At 47.7% G+C, this 21,591-nt stretch overlaps 1 protein-coding gene across 1 annotated transcript in view; it reads left to right on the top strand.

Moving 5' to 3' along the window:
* The window catches only part of LOC137671477 (coiled-coil domain-containing protein 30-like), a 39,900-nt gene that overhangs the window by 15,165 nt on the left and 3,144 nt on the right, over positions 1-21,591 (top strand). Inside the window, exons 8-18 of the mRNA XM_068415076.1 lie at positions 620-735; positions 4,944-5,051; positions 5,498-5,604; positions 6,464-6,656; positions 11,076-11,174; positions 11,831-11,971; positions 14,858-15,015; positions 16,062-16,308; positions 18,765-18,938; positions 19,252-19,461; positions 20,130-20,287. Of these exons, the coding sequence (XP_068271177.1) occupies positions 620-735; positions 4,944-5,051; positions 5,498-5,604; positions 6,464-6,656; positions 11,076-11,174; positions 11,831-11,971; positions 14,858-15,015; positions 16,062-16,308; positions 18,765-18,938; positions 19,252-19,461; positions 20,130-20,287 (1,711 nt within the window). The remainder of the gene's footprint in view (positions 1-619; positions 736-4,943; positions 5,052-5,497; positions 5,605-6,463; positions 6,657-11,075; positions 11,175-11,830; positions 11,972-14,857; positions 15,016-16,061; positions 16,309-18,764; positions 18,939-19,251; positions 19,462-20,129; positions 20,288-21,591) is intronic.

The following is a 21,591-nucleotide window of genomic DNA, read 5'->3' as shown; positions in this document are numbered from 1 at the left end:
TCCCAATACAAACATCTTTTCCTATTTCTTGCACTTGAAGTGCTAGATAGTCTGCATTAATCGGTGTGATGGTTGCCTATGTTTATTGATTCAGGCGTGAAGGGTTGGTGTACAACCGTAATTTTTACTGCACTGGCCGTTACCTAAATATCAATGCTAGCACAACGTTGATGTGTTAACACTGTGGTTGTGTTTCTGCCTGCAGCAAATTAGGCATTTTAGGATGTAAATAAGAAATATGACTGTTTGGGTTTTTCAAACCTTACCCTAGCTGTTTGTGAAAGCCATACTTAAATAGCTGAGGTGAGGCATTTTCCATGATCTAGAGGTAAACTGAGTCTCTGGAATAACTACAGAGAGACTGCCGTGCTCCTGTAATAAACGTAGCACTGCTGTTGAACCGGCATCTCCAGAAACATGGACCTTTACTATGTGAGTAAGAGAACGTGTTCCCAGATATCTGGGGAATTCCCCTCTGTGCTGTTGCACACATACACCTGTGCCTAAGGGCAATGCAATTTCAGAAACCTTATTCATGTGATAGCCCCACTCACAACTTGGTGGAGGTCAAGGTCCAAACTGGTGTTGGTGACCATTTTTTTTTTTCTGTTCTGAACAGACAGGACTGAGCTGCAGAAGGCCATGGAGCACAACAGCAGACTGGATAAGGAAATTCTGGCACTGCGAGCACGGGTCCAAACGCGCGACTTGGAAAGAAAAGCATTAATTGATTGGGTGAGTATCCATCTCCTGCTGCTGGATCTCGTGGTCTGCTGTGGCACCAACGAGCCTCTGCATGGCCGACAGGCAAGCGTAGGGTCCGGCACCTTGGGAGGAATAACCCCATGCACCAGTACAAGTTGGGGGTTGACCTGCTGGAAAGCAGCTCTGCGGAGAAGGACCTGGGAGTTCTGGTGGACACCAAGTTTCCCATGAGCCAACAATGTGCCCTTGGGGCCAGGAAGGCCAATGGTGTCCTGGAGTGCGTGAGGAAGACTGTGGCCAGCAGGTCAAGGGAGGTTATCCTCCCCCTCTACACTGCCCTGGTGAGGCCACACCTGGAGTAACTGTGTGCAGTTCTGGGCCCCCCAGTTCAAGAAAGACAAGGAACTACTGGAGAGAGTCCAGCGGAGGGGTACGGAGATGGTCAGAGGGCTGGAGCATCTCTCCTACGAGGAGAGGCTGAGGGAGCTGGGGCTGTTCAGCTCGGAGAAGAGCGAGGGGGGATCTTATCAATGCTCACAAATACCTTCGGGGCGGATGTCAAGAGGATGGGGCCAGACCCTTCTCAGTGGTGCCCAATGACAGGATAAGGGTCAACGGGCACAAACTGAACCATGGGAAGTTCCATCTGAATATGAGGAAAAACTTCTTTCCTGTGAGGGTGCCAGAGCCCGGGCACAGGCTGCCCAGGGAGGGTGGGGAGTCTCCTTCTCTGGAGATATTCAAAACCCACCTGGACACGACCCTGTGCAATGTGCTGTGGGTGACCCTGCTTTGGCAGGAGGTTGGACTGGATGATCTCCAGAGGTGCCTTCCAACCCCAACCAGTCTGTGATTCTGTGACAGTCCTGGGCTGGCTCCTGACACTCAGCCCTACTCCTTGACCTGCCCTGCCTCTCTCTTTCCCCTCTCTGTGCTATAGCGAGTCTTTCCAGAGCTGCGGTTCTGCTGTTTCATGGCTCATGGAGTAACAAAATTTGGGAAATGGGCAGAATAAATATCCAAAGCGTGTTTTAAAGCAGCTGCTGTTACTGCAGCCCTGAAAAAATTCACCCTGCGTAGCATCCTTCAGTGCAGGAAGGGTTTGATGCTTCACTGAACACAGAGGGGGCTGTGCATGCTCAAACTGAGTATGTGCTTTAGGGCTTGCAGCGTAGGGCCCTGAAATACATGTTTTCCTGTGCCCAGCGTACAGGATCAGCTTGATACTTTCTGTTACTAGCCAATGTTTGCACAAAATCAAGTGGGTTAACAGAATACGCAACATTTCTACCTTTTCTTGGGGAGTGTTATTTAGTAAGTTTAGTCTAAAACCCAATACTAGCTGTTTTCAAAACAATTTAAATTTTTGCTCATGTTTTGATACCTCTCAGCCTCTTTGGCTTTTTAATGTGACTACATTGACTTGCTCAGTAGAAGATAAACTTACTCCTTTTCATTTTGTGTGGGCTTTCCTAAGTGAATTACTTAGTATTAGATTACTATTAGTCAAATGCTTGACATGATAAATTTAGGATTCTCTAAATGCAGTAATCTTTATCAACAAGATAGTTCCTCACTGAGATTGCCAGTAGTGAATGAATGTAACAGTCTGTTTCCCATTAAAACGTGTTATTTGGCACAAATTCTGTTTCTGTTCTTAACTCTTAAGTTCTTCATATCAGTCCTTCAGCAGGCTACAATTAGTTGCCAGCAGCCTATAATTACTTATGCCATCCCAGCACAGATAGCTCAGCAGCTGTCTTGCAGGTATCTTGGATTAAAATGAGTATTTTTAAATTAATATAGGTATCTCTGAGAATAGCATGCATATTTCTTTACAATAATGTGACTTACTTTCTTGGATGTAATTTATTCACATTTGAGGATTTAAAAATTTTAGTATGTGGTTCTGTTCCTTGCGTTTAAAGAAGTTGCTGGTTCTTCCTTAGCATAGTGTCTAAGCATATCTGTATGGATATGGAGAGCTGGGCGGGGAGAAATGTAATGAACTATAACAACGGCAAGTGTAGAGTCCTGCACCTGGGCAAGAACAACCCCGTGTATGAGTACAAGCTGGGGACAGACCTGTTGGAGAGCAGCGTAGGGGAAAGGGACCTGGGGGTCCTAGTGGACAACAGGATGACCATGAGCCAGCAATGTGCCCTCGTGGCCAAGAAGGCCAATGGCATCCTGGGGTGTATGAGAAGGGGTGTGGTTAGTAGGGCAAGAGAGGTTGTGCTCCCCCTCTACTCTGCCCTGGTGAGGCTGCATCTGGAATATTGTGTCCAGTTCTGGGCCCCTCAGTTCAAGAAGGACAGGGAACTGCTAGAGAGAGTCCAGCGCAGAGCCACGAAGATGATTAAGGGAGTGGAACATCTCCCTTATGAGGAGAGGCTGAGGGAACTGGGTCTCTTTAGCTTGGAGGAGACTGAGGGGTGACCTCATTAATGTTTATAAATATGTAAAGGGCAAGTGTCATGAGGATGGAGCCAGGCTCTTCTCAGTGACTTCCCTTGACAGGACAAGGGGCAACGGGTGCAAGCTGGAACACAGGAGGTTCCACATAAATATGAGGAAAAACTTCTTTACAGTGAGGGTAACTGAACACTGGCACAGGCTGCCCAGAGAGGGTGTGGAGTCTCCTTCTCTGGAGACATTCAAAACCCGCCTGGACGCGTTCCTGTGTGATATGGTCTAGGCAATCCTGCTCCGGCAGGGGGATTGGACTGGATGATCTTTCGAGGTCCCTTCCAGTCCATGACATTCTGTGATTCTGTGATTCTGTGTAATCTCAAACCTTGTATTTAGAGGACAGTCTGTTTCTGGGTCTGAAAAAAAATACTGTTTAGTTCATATTCCTCAGTTTACCTTTTTTTTTTATTCCAAATAACATTTTCTTTGCTTTAGGACATTGCTTCTTTCAGTCGCTATGTATACATATGTCTCTGTGTGTATGTATATTTTTTTTAATATATATTAAAAAAGAAATACATATACACAAAAAATATACAGATACATGTAAGGTATTGTCTTCTCTGTACAGAAAACACATGTAGCCAGACTGAGATCACTTCCAATCAACCATGTTGTTAAGCTAAAAGCAAGTTGCCTTTATTCCTTAGGAATGAGGTTTAACTGTTGGAATAAAAGTTAGAACCCCCCGATTTTTCATTGTACAAGCTGAAGGAGTACTTTACTACGAGCCACAGGAGTTCTACATCCTGAAGTCTTTTTTTTTTCTGCCTGTTAGTTATGGATGCAGGGTGAGGAGCAGGCTGGCCAGTTGGCTCTGGTTTGGTGGCCTGTGGGACACTGACCTCGTCCCTGCCAAGGACAAGGCAGAGTATTGAGCCTTGACTGTGCAGGATCCAGTGTCTGTGTGGTGTGAGTGGGTCCGTGTGAGTGGGCTCTGCAGGTGCCTGTGGGTGTGGATGGAGGCTGAAGAAAGGAAAAGTGCATGCTGAGAAGGTGGTGTGTGAAAGCTTTGCAGGGGCTGATAGCTCCAGGGACTAGCAGCGCTGTTAAATCTGCCAAAAATGGTAAACCTGGGACACCAGTGGTCTGCTGAACCCGTGCGAGGTCCCTGGCATCGACTGCGTGAGGCTCCGATGGCATCCATGTGTGCTGTCGGGCACCCTTGAAGAGTACAGGATTATGTCTGCACCTGATGAAGGTGAGCACTGGCTGCAGGGCTTCATGAACACCCGTCCAGAAGCCACCGCGGTGTGACCCTGCGCTTCCGAGCAAAGGGCTGGGGTTGGCCTCCCAACTATTGCTCCAAGTGGTAGCCAAGAGTGAGTGTGCGAGTGGGTAAGTGACTGTGCGGTGTGCACAGTTACCTGCTAACAATAATAATGTTATATTGATCCTATCGATAACAGCAAAGACTGAAAGGTGTCCTCAGAAATAGTGGCTGTCATCTGTCTACCCCTCTGCACTCAGTCCCGTTCAGTGAAAGGGAATGTACAACGTGTGTGTGATCAGTAATTGAAATAAATGAAGAAAAATCGCTTACCCTTTAACGCAGCGCGGCATTCCCCCTTTTACTGCCCTTTACCTCTCAAAATGGTCCGAGGCCGCCCAGTTGGAGCAGCCACATGTTCTCAACCGCTCCCTCAAGCTGAGGGGTTCATATTAATAAATCTGCAGTTTATCTACAGCAAATTTAAGGGGAATCTTGATTGTCTAAGACAGCAAGATGACCATTCACCAAAAATAAAAGCGTTTTCCTTTTGAAGGTTGAACAGCTCAAAGAGGAGATCTGCGAGTCTCAGAAGAGCGAGAAGCAAGGACCTCCATTGCCTGCGCCAGCCGAGACCGAAGAAGTCGTAGCGTGCTTGCTGCAGGTATTTTCAATGGCTTTTTGGTTGCCATTCTAGGAAGCAAACTGAGCGAACGGGCCTCCCTCTGCGTTTCAGCCCCATGCCATAAATGAAGAGGCAGGGCTTGTAGTGCAGAAATGCTTGTGGTTTCCTTTGTACGTATGCGTGAGTGCATCCTGTGCAGGTGCGACGTAGGATTTATGCTGGGCATGACGAATACACTAATGTGTAGAGCATGTCTGTTGGCATAAGCTAATACCCACTAGTGCCTTCATAATTGTTATGGGTCCTGGGCAGGGGGTAGGTGTTTCTCCTATGGCTGGTGGATTATCTAATGCAGATAGAGTAGCAGATATAGCTCATGTTTTCTGGTTCTCTTGTGTATTTATGAGAGACTCAGGTAGCTTTGGAATCGCATCGTGCTAAGATTTCAGCCTTCATTATGTGCCAATTTTTTGTTTTCTCTTCAGTCACAGGGCACAAAGGATGAGGGGAGGGTTGAAGGAGACCACGTTTCAGGCAAAGCTGGCTCAGATCAAGATGACAGATATCAGAGTAGTGAAACACTTCATAAAAGGTGAGCAACGTAGAAATCCTCCTTCACCTGTTGCATTTTCACGGTGGTTATCTGGCGCTCTGGTTGCTGGTATTCTGTCTTGCAGAGTGCATTTAAGTATTGGGTTATTTAGAATACTCTTGGGTACCGGCTTTGTTCCTCTGCTCCCAAAGCAGAAAGTTTGGAGGTAATGCAGTCCTGAGTGGGTCTGTAGCCTTTGGTATCAAGAACATGGGCTGTTTTCCGGCACTTCCTTCAGTTTGTTGCTTTCCTAAAAGAACAGGTTTGGGCTTTTGTGGCTCTCTGCAGACGAAAGTGGTGTTTTCAAAATTGTTTTGTTGCTAGGAAGATTTCCTCTGGATTTGGTTGCTGTCCGGGGTGTACCAAAACACTTGGCTTTCAGACTTATAAATATAAACTGGGATTTTTAAGGGAAGTCAAAGCTTCATTGTCCTGTGGACTGCTCAGGAAGCTGCTGCTGAGCCTCTTCTGGCAGGTTCAAGGAGAAAGGGGGGTCTGAGCCCATCCCTCTGTCACTTTTTCTTTTCCCCCCTTCAAATGCTAAAGTCTGTTCCTCCACCTCAAGCAGCTGAATTTGCCATTGCCTCTCTGCTGTTAGCATCCTCGTGCCTGACCGGTTTTCTCCGCAGACCTTCAGCATGACTTGTGTAGAGCCTGTCACCAGTAATTCCCATGCATCGCCATGTAAATAAGAGCAGGCACAGGTCGTGCTGGATGCGAGGCTTGAAATTAGCAGGACAGAAATATTCTATGGTGAAAAACACATTGTCTCTTCCTCCCCGTGATAAGCAATTTGGATGTGTGTCAATGTCTTTACATAGCAGTGCTAGCCTTGGTGATGTTGGTCTTTGGTGCGTAGGTGCCGAGAGGTGATTGAAAACATCGAGGGCAGGAATTCACAGCTCCTTCACAAGCTGCAAAAACTGGAGCAGGAGCAAGAGGATTTGGTAGAATGCAAGGAAGAGCTGGAATCAATTCTGGGAGAGACACAGATCCAAACCAAGCAGGAGAAGGAACAGTTTGAGAGCGAGGTGGAGGGACTTCACCGGAAAGTAAGTAAGAAATGGAAGAAATACCGTTTGGTTTTGTTTAATTCTAGCTGCTTTTCTCTCTGCGTATTGATTGGTAAAATAAAATGATGTTTGACCTAAACCTGCATGCTGCTTTGTTTAGTTTGACAAGAAGTGCAACTAGCAAAACCTGCCGGTTTCAGAAAAAGGGGAAAAGAAGGAAAAAAATTCCATCAGTGAGTAAATGACGCTTGCTTGGAGGTGCAGATTCCTCCAGTGTCACAGCAGCATTTTCGTTTCCAGCTCCTATCCCCCCTCCTTGGTGCTTGGACAAGCAGAGTTAACTAGCTAACGTACCTCCTGCGTCCACAGGAGTGAGATCAGGCAACACTCCCTTCCTGTACAGCCTTTCTGTACATGTGGGTTGTGCACCCTGCAGTTTCTTGGCTGAGCTGAAGCAAAGCCTTTTTGTTTGAAATTCAAGTTGCATCTTTTTCTCTGGAGCTATTTCTTCTGAAACTTTTGTAGCTTAGAAGCTCTGATTTCCCCTGAGAGACTGTTCTAGATGGCATCAGTGCTCCTGACGGACTTCAGCGTTGGTCTCCTGCAGGAACTGCTTTTCCGTGTTGGGTGGTTGTCTCTTCTGCCTGCAGTTCCTGCTGAAGAGCAAGTTCCAGGAAGCCCCAAGTCCTTTTGAGGCTCAGAAGAGAGGCAAGAGTTTTTTCTGAAGCCCATGAGTTGTCCCTTAACCTGGCACCCATGGCACAAGTCCAGGCTTTGACTTGAATCACTAACCCCTCTCCAGACCTGTCCAACAGATGAAAATGGTCAGTGTGGAAGACTGATGTTCCTTGATCCCAGGAAAGGTCACCAGTTAATCATGCTGGTGACAAAAGATGGCACTTTTGGCTTTTCCCCAAGCACTGAGTCTTGGTGACCTGTCAGCTCGTGTGGCAAATACTGAGGCACTTCTGGGTGTGGGGGGCCAGGATCTGCCCTGCCTGGGAACATCCCTGCTGAGAATACCGCATTTGAGGGGACAGAGAGTTTCTCTCATCACCTGCTATCTCTTGGTGCAGCATCTGCTGTTGAATGGCAGGCCTGGCTGGACACGTCTTTTTGAAGAGCTGTGATAGCTGATCCATCTGGAGAAGCTCTGCTCAATCTTGATCGAGATGTGACCTCACTGGTCTCTTCTTAACCCATGTCCTACTTGATTTTGGGCACCCTCATCCCAGGGCAATCTGGATCTTTTCCTGTTAATAGGACGAGTCCACTAAGATCATCCTTTGACTTTAGGAGGTTGATAGAAAGTCTTTGTTGTTTCCACTCATTTATATGTGACAGGGAACCTCGGGGGAATTGTGGAGGTGAGCAAGCACTATGTTGACTATCTGGTTTACCAGAACCGTGGCAATATTAGAGGTCTCCTTGCAACACCTGCAGAGCCATCTCTGTCTGCATTTTGAGCAAGGATTAAGTTATTGCTGAAGCTTAACTTCAGGTAGATCCGTGAGGTGCATCTGCGCTTACGGACTGGTTTGTGACTGCTTGCCCCCAGGGAAAATACCGCTTGCAGCATTTGTGCAGCATCACTACCAGGGTGTGTGATGCCTTACAAGAGAGGGCAGCTGAAGAATTTATAACAGAGGAAGCTGGAAGTTGGTCTTGCTGGATGGGTAGGTGGGCTTCTCCCCAAAAAGGCTAGCGGAAGAGGTCTTTTCCTTTGGCTGAAGCCCTGCTGCTTGGCCAAAAGCTCTTCCTTCCTTGGGCTGAGGTGCCCTCTCCCCTCCGTCTGTGGTTAAGAGATGCTCTCTGCAGTGGTCATGCTCCTGGATTGCCAGGCAGCAGGACCAGTCGGTCGAGGACCTTTGGTTTCTGAGGTGAGAAGGAAGGGCACACCGAGGTTTTCAGTCAGGAGTGAGGGTGCTTGGACATGTCCATACAGTTGCTGTTGTGTTAAAACATGGTGTAGGAGATAGTACTAGTGTGAAGGCATATCCCCTGTGGCTGCTGAAGTAGCCACACGTCTGCAAGATGAATAGTTTCAAGGAAGAAAAGATGAATTAGTTGTCAGTAGCCTCTGGCTGTGAGGGAAAAGTCCCTAAATGCAGACTGAAGGCATGTTCAGATCTCTTAATGAAGGATGCCAGCAGACATCATGTTTCTAGGTGTGTAGCTGAGGAGCCAAGGGCAGGCTCTCTGACGGGAATGGCAAACGGTCTGTTCACCATGACTGTGCTTTTGTTTAAATCAGGGTTTGTTCAGCACACACACTAAAACGTTTCCCTCTTTCTCACTGAAGCAGAATAAAAACAACCCTTCACAAATCAAACAAGATGCGTTTCCAGTTTGGAGAAACCCCTTCTTCTCTCAGTGCGTTGTTAAACAGATCCCTGGGAACGCTGCTTTGGGGGACGCAGGGTGAACGCAGCAGGGAGCACCGAGTAGCCGAGGAGATGCAAGGCATTTCGGCTGGCATGAGCTTGGCAGCGGCTACAGCTGAAAAAGAGACAGGATTGAGGCATGCAGGGCAGTGGAGGAGAGACGGGCAGATTGCGGGATGGAAGAGGAGGTGGGTTAACTCTTGGTTAGATGCAGCATCTGCTCCCATGGAGGGCTGCAGAGCTGCACCCTTCATCTCCAAGGGGCTTTTGGGTGCCTTGGAGGTAATGAGGGAAGGACTGCACGAAGGCAGGTGCACTGGAGCCTGGACAAAGCAGCACTGCTGGGTGTTTGCCAGCCTGCCCCATGTGAGAAGGACTTGGAAGTGTTTTCTGGTTTGGCACGCCTACAAAAATCTTGGCTGATTAGGCCACTGACTCAGAACGCGGGCACCAGGATACAGTGTGAGTATTGTTCTGCCGTTGGCACGGGTCTTATGTGTGCAACTTAAATGCTTAAAAGTTGGCAGCTTGGAGGAAGAATAAGCAAAATGATGGAAATGCATAGCTGGGTATCAACTTCATGACCAAAGGTTGGCTGGGAGGTGGGGAGGGTAGGTGTGTTTTGCTTTTGAGATCCCTTCAAGAGCTCCAAAGTCTTGTTGAACTCCAAATGATCATCTAGTCATGCCCTCTAGCTTTTCTGTAAGAGGCTGGGGGTGTTTCACCCCACCAGTTTGCTTTTAACGCCTAGGTTGGGCAACATCAACTGTCTCAAAAAACAGTATCACAGCAGCTTTCCTCTATGAGAGAGAGTTCCCTGCTGGGAGCTTCTTGTGCCCGAAGCCTGTCAGCGAAAGCAAAGCTCCTGGGCTTTGACGTGCTGCTTTTAACCGCTTTAAATGGCCTGGGATTGGCAGAGACTTGGCACTTCTTGGGCTTTGGCTTCCCGTTTGGAAAGGAGTGAAAATAATCTCCAAATAAGTGCAAAGAAAGGAGGGTGAGAAAGGCATAAGGCATCTGATCTGCTTCACCATGCACTCAGCTGTACGAGCGGGGCGATGGAAGTTGCTTGTGTGGGTACGGGGTATGCTGGGTACGGGTGAAGCTGGACTTCATCTGCAGCTGGACTTCATCTCCTTCGAGTGTCCCCACTTGCTCTGCCGCCTCATGCAGTGAAAGCCCAGCTCGGGCAGAGGGGAAGCCACCTTGGTGGTTTTGAAATAAGAAAACCAGCACAAACTTTCTTCTGAGCGTAAGGAGCTGGAGGGAAAGGCTGCTGAATGCCGTGCTGGCTGGCAGCGGAGCAGAGTGGCTGTGAGTGCCAAGACTTGGATTTTGCAAAAGGGTCTGCAGGAACTGTAATTGGGAGGAGAAGCTGGCCTGCTCCTAGGTCCTTTAAGCCCTTTAAAACTGCAGGACTAATAATCATTCCCACGAGATCCTCCACAAGGGTAGACTCCTCGGTGGGGGTGGTGCAAATGCGGAGTGAGCGCTTGTCCAGACAACTCTTGCCTGCCAGGACAAGCACAGAGGTCAGCGTTTTGCTGGCTCAAGAGTCCTCGGAGCCGTGCAGGAGGCAGTTACAACCTCCTTTGGGCGGTGGAGGGACCAGGACAAGTCCTGGTGGACCAGGTCCTACATCTGCTTGGATGAGATCAGCTGCAGGGGAGTGGGCACTGCAACAGCATGGGAAAGGAGGATGGCCCACGATATAAATCAAGGTCTCGTGCAGTCTTCCATGTTGAGAGAGCAGCACACAGAAAGCCCACAAGCTGTAGAGACCTTGAATTTTAACCACACGTCTTGGTCATTTCTCTGCTTTTTGTGGAACAGGGTTCTTTCATTTTCTGACTTGGCCTTGGACAGCTCTTTTACCCTTTGAAGCAGCAGGATGAAAGATGTGAGCTGGAGCTAGCCCATGCTGGTGGCTGTTCACGTCCCCTCCTACTCCTTGTTTCCAAACACGAGGCTTGTTCTGTAATAGCGGCACAAGAAGCACTTTACTAGTAGTTGTGCCTTTAGTACCAGTTGTGAGTACTGGTTTGGTTTTAACTTGTAGTTTGTCTATGTTAAGATCGCAAGTTTAGAAACAGAGTTACTCGAAGTAGAGAAGAATACAACTGAGATGAGTGGGGAAGAGCAGGCGTCGTCTGGAGCACAAGAGATGCAAGAGGTAAGAGGTTTTCCTTGGGAAAGAAAATGTTCTGTTTAGAAACTTATTAAATGAGCATCTCCTGTGAATGCTCTTTGTCACCATCTTCTGAGAATTTGTAGCCCATCAGCTCATGCAGGACAGATGGATGTCTTTAGGGGAAAGCAGCTAACATGCCAATATGATCTCCATGAGAACTCATCTCTCTTATGAGATTGTCTTGCCTTCAGCACTGCAAGCTGAGGAGTTTGTTGACTCCCTGGTGAGAGTGAAGGGTTTACACGTATAAAGGTGCTTGACTCTTGTTTAGGGTTTAGTGAAACCTAGGTAGCGTGTAGGTACATTTACAACACTGTTTCCCAGATGGTTTTGGGCTGGCTTTGCTGTTGATTTGTTACTTGCCAGCCAGCCAATTGGATCTGCCAGATGTATAAGCCAGACAGAGCTTATTACATGTGGGAAAGGACCTTCCCAAGGTATCTTGGGTCAGGTGGAGGGTTCAGGCCTTCAGAGATGTCCTGCCATCCCTGGGTATGAGGTGCAGGAATCCTGCTGGCAACTTTTGAGAACTGTTTTTCCTGTCCTTGTTTTCTAGAAGACACATTTTCTGCAATTTGTTTCTCTTTTGCTAGAATAAATGATGCTGTAGAATTGACTCTTAATTTTGCTTCTTCCAGATGCTGGAAAGCTGTCAGGAAACAGTGGAGAAGTTAGGAAGTCAGCTGGGAGAGCAGAGAGAATGGAGAAAGCTACTTGCACCTGAGCTTGAACTGTTACGAGAAGATCTGAAGGCTGAGGAGAAGGTATTGGGCAGCCAGGTACATAGAGCTCCTACAGTGGGATTCCCTGAAGGAGGCAGTTGCCTTTTGTGACTCCATAAAACATCCCCAGTTGCTCCCCAAGTGTGTTCCTTGACTTCTCTTGATGCATTTCTCTAGTCCAGCCAGTTTCAAAGCTTCTTTGGTAGATGGTTTTAAAGCCATCTGCTTTAATGAAACTAACTCTGTAATTTATTTTTCCTTTCAGTGAGTCTAATAAAAACCCCCAGTAATTCAAAGTTTGTAGCCAAAGCCCCTTTCTCTAGAGGGCAGAGTGGAAGTTTTCAAACTTAGGTATTTATTGCAGAGTTATTTGTGACCATAAGGCTCATGATCATGAGCCTTCATCTCTCCATGTCACAACATGGCAGGGTACTTGTAAATTTGAGCCAAGACCTCCCCACAGAGCAACATCACGGTTACCCGTTAGCAATGACTGCTTTTCTGAGGTCAATCAACTGGCCAATTCTGAATCTGTTTAACGTGGGTCCTCTTTAATGTTAATAGTATCTTTCTTAACCAGAATATGGGGTGATAAGAAGCCAGAACACCCAAGAGTCACAGAAGTCTACATGAACAGCTTGCTGGGCTCCCAGTGCTGCGTTTTGTTACATGCCCTAATGATCTTAATACACTTTGTGTGAAGCCATTTAACTGCTACGTTGGCTTCTGGTGGGTTTATCTCAGCTGGGAGAGCTGCTGGTGCTCTCGTCTTCCAGTTGAGCCATAGAGGAGAGAGAGCATGTGATGCCAGCAAAATTGCACAAGGGCCGGCACAGGCATAGGCAGGATAGGGGCTGAAAATAGAGGAAAAGTTTAGGAGAGCTGCAGATCTGTGGCCTGGATCAGGCAGACAAGGGGGACCTGAGGGAGACTGGCAAAGAGGAGGTGTACATCTATTGCAAAACCTATTTTTTAGCACTCTGAGAGGCCTTAAACCGGCTGTGAGTTGTATCACTTCCTTGAACGTAAGCAAAAACCAATGAAAGTCCTGAACTGTTGGCGCAACTGCACATGCACAAGAGTCTTACTGGAGAAACAGTGGCATCTAGAGGACAGGACTTTTGCAGTGCTGTTAGGCAACAAATTCACATGGGGAAAGCTCGGGATGCAGACCAAGCCGTGCTGAAGAGCGGTTTAGGAAGGGGCTAGGTCAGTCTGTGAATATGCACATGAGAAGGGATTTGTCTGATTTGGGGGATAATGGGGAAAACGGGAAGAGTCACTCTCTGTAACCTTTGCATCCCAATAATTCAGTCTACTTATAATCCAGAGACCTTTTAATCCAAGTCATACATCCCTATAAATTTGGTTGTAATTCAGCCACCAGCTGGCTGGTGGTTTTGCCTAAGGAGAGGACTGTTTTTCCATCAAAGGTATCATGAGATGAAATCCAGTGGCCTGCGTTAGACTGTAACAGTCTTTAAAATAGAGGACTTTACATGTGTTTGGTGGGATTCCTGACTTCACAAATGGGTACATTCCCTTTTGCCAGAGCAGCTGTATTAGGACAAATATTGGTTGGACTCAATGATCTTAAAGGTCCTTTCCAACCAAAACGATTCTATGATTCTATAAATCATTTACCAACAGAGTGCTGGAAGTTAGCTTGGCATGAGATCATCGGGTTCTCGTGGGTGATACACACCTGGAAGTCAAGATCTGAGGCTGTTCATTGTTGTGTTTGTCAGGATGTCCAACACATAGAATGGGCGAGTAAATTGGATGGTATTTTTTTCCTTGTGAATTTTAATGACGTGCTATGAACGGATGCTATGCAGAGAGCTCTTTGCATTTGTTTGGAACGCTCTTCTTGTTTTTAAGAGGTTTTTGGACATTTGAGAGAAGAAAGCTTTTTCTGAGCTTGTAGTTATGGGAGTATTACATCCACTAACTCCTGTTGTTTCCTCACCAGGGGTTGCCTGACTCAAAATCAGAGTTTACAAACCATTATAATAACTTCCTGAGCCTCCAAAGAACGTCAGCAAGCAGAAATCTCATTAATGTATCCCATGAGAAGCTACAAAAAGATAATGCTTTGTTAGATAGAAAGTTAGAGGTGAGAAATGTAAAGAAATGCCTGTTGTTCTGGTGTGTGATGCAGACAGAAACTGCTAGTGTATATTGCTCAAATATAAACAAATTTATCTTGGTGTAGATAAGAAGACTTGCAATTGAAATATTAGTGCTAGCATACACTCGGGAAGAGCTATTGATTAAAAAGTTTTAGGAATCAAAGTCATTGCTAGGATTTAGTGGACTTAATAGCATTTTTCTTTGAAGGATTTGGGTTCAGCACTGCCTAGCAGGGATGTTAGGCTAGGCAGATTCTGGTTCCAATCCAGTCTGGGAGTTCCTGTGTCCTTTATGCACTCCTCATGCCTTCCTTTCTTGCCCCTTTTATTTTCTTGGCATCCTCTCTCCATGTCTCGGGTTTTGGATCTGCCGTTGCCAGGCATTAAGGCATTAAGTCATGTTGAGAGTGGAGAGCAGCTGTGCATAGAAAGTTGTTTCGGGTTGACTTGGATGGAGGATGCTCTCTGTGTGAGACAGCTGAACACATACCTCATACTCTTCCCGTTTTTCCAAGAATTGCTAGTTTTGTAAAGAAATATGGCACGTGATATAAAGCCCTGAGAACTACAGATGGGCAACAGATGGATGAAATCAAATAAAGAAATGTGATTTGATGATAGTTTACAGGCAGCTACTTCCCCTGCAGAAAAAAGGACTTGCATGTGTATCTTCAAGGGTGAAGAACTACAATAATTTAGCTACAGAATCACAAGCCATGTCTTGATGGAGTCCCCAGGTTGCCTTATACTGCTCAAAAGGTTTGCGTGAGACCAAAGAAAATCAAAGTCGCGGTGTTTTCTGACCTTACAGGTCTCTGAACTCCTACAAGAAAGAGAACAGATTAACAAACTCAAGCAGAAACGTGAAGATCTATGTACAGATGAAAAGACATATGAAGAACAGATGGCTAAAGTAGTATTTTTGGAAGAACAGATCAAAAACTTGAGGGATGAACAAGAACTGCTCTGGTAAACCTTAACAAGGCCTGTGGTACTTTCTGCTCCTTATCTTTGCTGACTAGTTTTTTTTAGTCTTTCAAAAGTCTCCGTAGTGCTGCTTGTGGCAAAAATGGGCACGGCAGCTTTGTGTCTTCCTTATTGTGTCCTCGGCTCCCCGTAGAGATTTTGGTGAAGCGATTCCCTTAGTGACATCATGGTCAGTCAGGAGTAAACCTTTTTTTCTGCAGCTATTCCAGATTCTGAACGGCATAAGTGAGAGCTGTCCTTAGGGAAGAAGGCTTCTTCTCTTAGAGCGAGGTAGTATTTGGACTAACATGGTCCCAAAGAGCTCCTGTCATGGGCTTGGGCTCCTTGGGGCTAACTGCTGCCAGCAGCTGATGATATACATCCTGCTGTGGATTTCACCCGTCCTTGGAGGGCAGTTGTCAGCAGGCATCGGGCTTGTAAGTAAAGCTCTTATAGGTCCCCTGACTCCCCTTTTTCAGAAGAGCAATACAAATTTGGAGTTGGAGCATCCATGCTCAGGCTCTCATTAGTAAGTAAAAGCTTGGATTGAAGCCAGTATAGTTAGAGTCAGCTCAATTACCTGGATAAGTAGGTACTGAGAGAAAGTAAAACCGGGATAAGACAGGTGGGTGAGCTTATAGGGACGTATCGTTTGGATTGAGATAAGTGAGACAGCTTGATCGTGAGACCTGAGCCTGTACTTCCATACAGCAAGGCATTGTGCAAGTGCTTCCGTGCTGCTTGTGAGCGCAGACCAGCTCACGTGGCCCCATGCGAGTGTTTGTTTAGCCAGCAGTTAACCTACTCGCAAATGACTGAGAGCTGACCCTTTGGTCACACATTATTTTGTGGATCAGTGTCCAGGGGAGACTGACCCTTGCCCAGAACTGCTAGACCCAGGATGAAATCCAGCTTGGAGCCTCCAGAGACACTTGAGCATTGCCTTGAGCATTTCACTGGACTCTTGTATCCCAAGTTTTTCCCCTTCAGAGGATGGTTTCCCTTGGATGTGTATAGTTATCTCTCTCCTTTGCTATTTCTCCTTCAAGTTCTGAATTACTAGAAAGCAACAAGAAGAGGGAGGAGCTAGAAAACCAGCTGAAAGAGAGCAATGAAGAAAAACTGTTGTTACTGGAAGAAATTGCCCAGCTAAAAGAAGATAGCCTGACTACCTGGGAGCAGGGCGACAGCATGCTTGAAGAGGCTTTGAGGATGAATCAAGGCATGGCGCATAGAGAGAACAGGTTTCTTGTGTCGCAGAGCTCTGCAGGCAGTTTAGATGTGAGCGTTAAACAGGTATGGGCAGCTTTGCCTTCTGCACTGTACTTTTTTTCACTAATTTAGTGGCAAAACCTAATTAAAGTGGACTGGAAGCCAGTTCTGTAGTGTTAGCATGCAGTGGGGAGATGAGGCTGACTGATTTCCTTGGGGAAAGTGTTTGGAAAGGATGAATGTGGGTCAGGGCAATCCTAAGCACGAACACAGGCTGGGCGGAGAATGGATTGAGAGCAGCCCTGAGGAGAAGGACTTGGGGGTGATGGTTGACGAGAAGCTCACCGTGAGCCGGCAACGTGCGCTGGCAGCCCAGAAAGCCAACCGTGTCCTGGGCTGCATCCCCAGCAGCGTGGCCAGCAGGGCGAGGGAGGGGATTCTGCCCCTCTGCTCTGCTCTCGTGAGAACCCATCTGGTGTACTGTGTCCAGCTCTGGGGTCCCCAACAGAAGAAGGACACGGAGCTGTTGGGGCGAGTCCAGAGGAGGCTACGGAGATGCTCAGAGGGCTGGAGCCCCTCTGCTGTGGAGACAGGCTGAGAGAGCTGGGACTGTTCATCCTGGAGAAGGCTCCAGGGAGACCTTCTAGCACCTTCCAGTGCCTGAAGGGGCTACAGGAAAGCTGGAGAGGAATTTTTTACAAGGACATGGAGTGACAGGATGAGGGGGAACAGTTTTAAACTGAAAGAGGGAGATTTAGATGAGATTTTAGGAAGAAATTCTTTGCTGTGAGGGTGGTGAGACACTGGCCCATGTTGCCCAGAGAAGCTGTGGCTGCCCCCTCCCTGGCAGTGTTCAAGGCCAGGTTGGATGGGGCTTGGAGCAACCTGGTCTGGTGGAAGGTGTCCCTGCCTGTGGCAGGGGGTTGGAACTGTGGATGGTCTTTAAGGTCCCTTCCAACCCAAACCAGTCTGTGATTCTATGCTTCCCTTCTGTTCTATTTTTGGACGTAGTGGGAACTTGGATAAACTGAATGGCCCCCTTAGTGCACATGTAAGAAATAAGTTAAACAGTCCATAGATGATGTTTGAAACCTTTTGGAGTGTTTTCTCAGTTCCTTGTTGGAATATGAGCAATGGATCTGGCTTGCCATTCCCAAAATGGTCTTGCTCTTGCTGTAGGCAGAAGCTGTTCCTCTTCCCCACTCCTCTTTGCGATTTTCTGCTTTTACACTCCAATGCTTGAACTCATCCCGTAACTGCTGCCCCACATCGACAGCTCACAAGGAGCTGAGTTTTGCTGCAGCCCTGTGGCCCTGTCTCAGTTCCTGCTCTCCAATTGCTCTGCCAGCTGGCAGGCAAGACCCATATTTATCACTAGGTTTAGCTGTGTTATAAATGCAATTCGTTCACCCTTCTTACCGTGTGACCTGAAAAATAAAGGGAAGAGCATCTAGCCCTGCTACAAGGGGAAGAAATGATGAAGGTACCCAGGATGGGGAGTCTGAGGAGGAGCAAGGATTATATGGAAGGGTTTGGAAGAGGGGAGGAAGGGGAGACAGAGAGGAGACAGAGACGGAGACGAGACGAGACGAGAGAAGGTGGCCTGTAGGCAGCAGTGGGAGTGGAAAGGAGAGGATCAGAGTCGTCCTGATACCAAGAAGCAGCAAATCTGTATGGTTAGGGCAGACCAAAGCAAGATAGAAGGTGTAGAGGGGATGCTGAAAAGGATCCCGATAGAAGCAGATGGGGAAAAAAACCCACAAAACCTCACTGATCTTAAGGACAAATGACATTGCCAGATCCCACAGTGCTGGATCAAGACTTCCCAGCTTGGGAATTTGTCTGGGGATTTATCTGAGAAGGGAAGCTTGATCTTCAGTGGATTTTGTCTGGTCCTAAGAACAGAGGGTGAAGATGCAAAGCGGGAATGCAGATCAGCAGATGGCTGAAAGTGATGAAGGGTTTTGGTACACCAAACGTGGGAAGAGCTTTTAATCTGTGTACAAGGCACTTGCAAGAAGATGGGTGAACCACAGAGCTCAGTTATCTTCTGAAAGCCATCATAGACCTCGATGACCACCTCATGGTGTCCAGGCTGCTGTCCTGTTGTGCCAGTGTTTCTGTTCCTGTGCCTCTGCCAGGACTTGCCTTGTTCCTGCTGCTGCCTCTGGGAGTTGTGGCTGGATGTGCCACTCCTGATGAGTTGCCTTAGCAAGACTCTGGCACAAGAGTTAAGAGCAACCTGGGTGGTTTTGCTTTTGTTTGACAGGTTAGTCTTAACAGGGATTTGTTCCCTCATCCAGGTTATTGCATCTTCTCCCTCAACCTCAAGAGCTGTATTGGCTTCTCTGAGGGGATGGATAGGGTAGGGAGCAGGACATAGTGTGGGGGCAGAAGAAAAGCTTGCCTGGCTTTACCCATCTTCCTACTTAAATGCCCTTAAATCCTACTGGCATACCTCTACCTTTCTTAATTACCAGTCTTTATCTTTCCTTGCATTTAATTTCCATATAACCTTTGTCGTTTTACTGTTCCTGCAGAGTCTGTCTGACGAGAGATTCCAGCAGCAGGAGGAAAAAGTGCAGCAATTGCGGCAGGACTTGCGTCGTGTTCAGAACTTGTGCAGCTCGGCCGAGAGGGAGCTGAGATACGAAAGGGAGAAGAACGTCGACTTACAAAAGCAAAACCTCTTGCTCCAACAGGAATGCACCAAGGTAGGAACAGGGCAGGGAGAACTGTTTGAAGACATCATTTTACAAGCTATGGGAGGTCTGAGGTGCTGATTTCAACAGACCGGACCTCATTTACGTGTGACTGTACAGTACCTGGGGCTCTCAAGCGTGCTCTGGCTCAGCTTCGTGGAAATTGCACCGCCTCCAAATAAAGCTTTGTGTGTGCTCTACTTCTCCCCCTATTTCTCTTTTATTCTCGTTCACTCTCTGGTAATCCTGTTGCCCCTTTCCTAATCAAGATATTTCAGACGATACATGTTGAAGTGCAAACTTGATTTCTTCTTTTGAAACTCAGGTCAAAGCTGAGCTGAAGCAAGCCCGGGCAAAACTCTCAGACACAACTGAAACATGCTCCTCTCTCTCAGCGCAGTGGGAAAAAAGCCAGCAGAAGGTCAAAGAACTCGAAGAAGAGCTCTTGAAGTGCTCCCAGGCTGGTAAACTGCAGAGCAGTCTGCAAGAGAAACTTGCACAGGAGAAATCCAAAGTATGCGAGGCACAAAAAAAGGTAACTCGTCAGCGTGAGTTAAGTTAACAGGAGGTAGGTTTTGAGCAGTTTTGTGCAACTGTAGTTCAGAAAGAAAGAAGCACTAGGAGCTCATGAATTGGTTCCCTGAAGCCCATATTGCTAGTCCGTTTTGAGATCACTTGGCCAAATATTTTAGGAAAAATATCTTGTTAGTGGGAGCATAATCAAGGCAACACAAGCCAAATCTGATGGCTCAACTCCTGCCTCTAAAGCTCAAATCTCTGAAAATACTGGTAGTAGGGCTGGCAGGCACAGGAGCCCAGACCACTTCTTGCCGAGGAGATTTGCTGCTGTTTGCAGTCTGGTGAACTGCAAAAGCTTGTGTTTTGCATTGCACCGATTCTGCCATGTTCCTGCACTAATCGTTGGATTCGGTTTTGAAACGTGCGGGATCAAATTAGGTGCAGAAAGGATTGTTGCTAATTCATGACATAGTGTCTGATCCAAAATCTAGTGGCTGTTGGAAAGGTTTTGTTCGTAATGGACCTTGACACAAAGACAGGCAGAAGTACTTTGGAGTAGAAGCAAGCAAATCTTTCATTCCCATGACTCAGATACTGAGGGATCAAAGGGGTCTGAATCCCTTGGGTTCAGATACTGGCTGATAAATTCAGAAAGTTTAATCCGTGTCCAATTTTTAATCCGAGATTTCAAAACTCCAACAAAAGCTGGAAGATTCACAACACCAGCTCCTGCTGGCAGAGGCCTGTGTTTCAGACAAGAAACTCCTGGAGCAGGGATTGAAGGAGGCCCAAGAAAATGAAGCTCGTGTGCAGCAAGAACTTCACGAGGAGCAGCTGAAAAGGTACCTGGAGCTGGGTAAGGCCTGTGCTGCGTGCAGAGGGGAGGTGTGTGCCAGCAAGTGCTGCTGTACCAGCCTGCAGTTACCTCCTGCAGCTCCATGGCTGGCCCTAGGCAGGCTTGAGCGGTCACTGCACCACTGGTTTTACCTCCCATGTCTCCTTTTGACCTGCCAGAGCTCCATAGGATCCCCTCTTTATGAGATTTAAAAGATATTTGGAGGCTTCGGCTGCCTCAGAAGGTGTGTGGCCCTTCCTGCCAGCCCAGCGATTTGGTTTACCCTCTAGATGCCAGCAGTCCCTTTTCTTGTGCAGCTGGGATTGATGATCCCAGATACATCATGCACCCTTTCCCGGGCCACTGGGACATGGGGACAACCAGGACGTACTGATTTCATAGAATCACAGAATGGTTTGGGTTGGAAGGGACCTTAAAGAGCACCCAGTTCCAACCCCCCTGCCACGGGCAGGGACACCTTCCATGAGACCAGGTTGCTTCCAGCCCCATCCAACCTGGCCTTGAACACTGCCAGGGAGGGGGCAGCCACAGCTTCTCTGGGCAACCTGGGCCAGTGTCTCACCACCCTCACAGTATAGAATTTCTTCCTAATATCTCATCTCAATCTCCCCTCTTTCAGTTTAAAACCATTCCCCCTCGTCCTGTCACTCCATGCCCTTGTCAAAAGTCCCTCTCCAGCTTTCCTGTAGCCCTTCAGGTACTGGAAGGTGCTAGAAGGTCTCCCCGGAGCCTTCTCTTCTCCAGGCTGAACAGCCCGAACTCTCTCAGCCTGTCTCCACAGCAGAGGGGCTCCAGCCCTCTGAGCATCTTCGTGGCCTGCTCTGGACCCGCTCCAACAGCTCCATGTCCTTCTGTTGGGGACCCCAGAGCTGGACGCAGCACTGCAGGGGGGGTCTCACGAGAGCGGAGCAGAGGGGCAGAATCCCCTCCCTTGCCCTGCTGGCCACGCTGCTGGGGATGCAGCCCAGGACACGGTTGGCTTTCTGGGGTGCAAGCGCACATTGCCGGCTCGTGATGAGCTTCTCGTCAACCATCACCCCCAAGTCCTTCTCAGCAGGGCTGCTCTCTATCCCTTCATCACCCAGCCTATATTAATACCAGGGATTGCCCTGACCCACGTGCAGGACCTTGCACTTGGCCTTGTTGAACTTCATGGGGTTCTCACGGGCCCACCTCTCAAGCCTGTGAAGGTCCCTCTGGATGGCAGAGGGACCTTTCTACCCTCAATGTTGCCCAGGGCAGGTGCAGAGCAGTGTGATGTTGCTTTTAGATCATAGCCAGCCTTGAATT

The sequence above is a fragment of the Nyctibius grandis genome, chromosome 17, assembly GCF_013368605.1.
Source record: "Nyctibius grandis isolate bNycGra1 chromosome 17, bNycGra1.pri, whole genome shotgun sequence".
Lineage (NCBI taxonomy): Eukaryota > Metazoa > Chordata > Aves > Nyctibiiformes > Nyctibiidae > Nyctibius > Nyctibius grandis.
The sequence above is the reverse complement of the archived record's forward strand: the minus strand, read 5'-3'. Positions and strand labels throughout refer to the sequence as shown.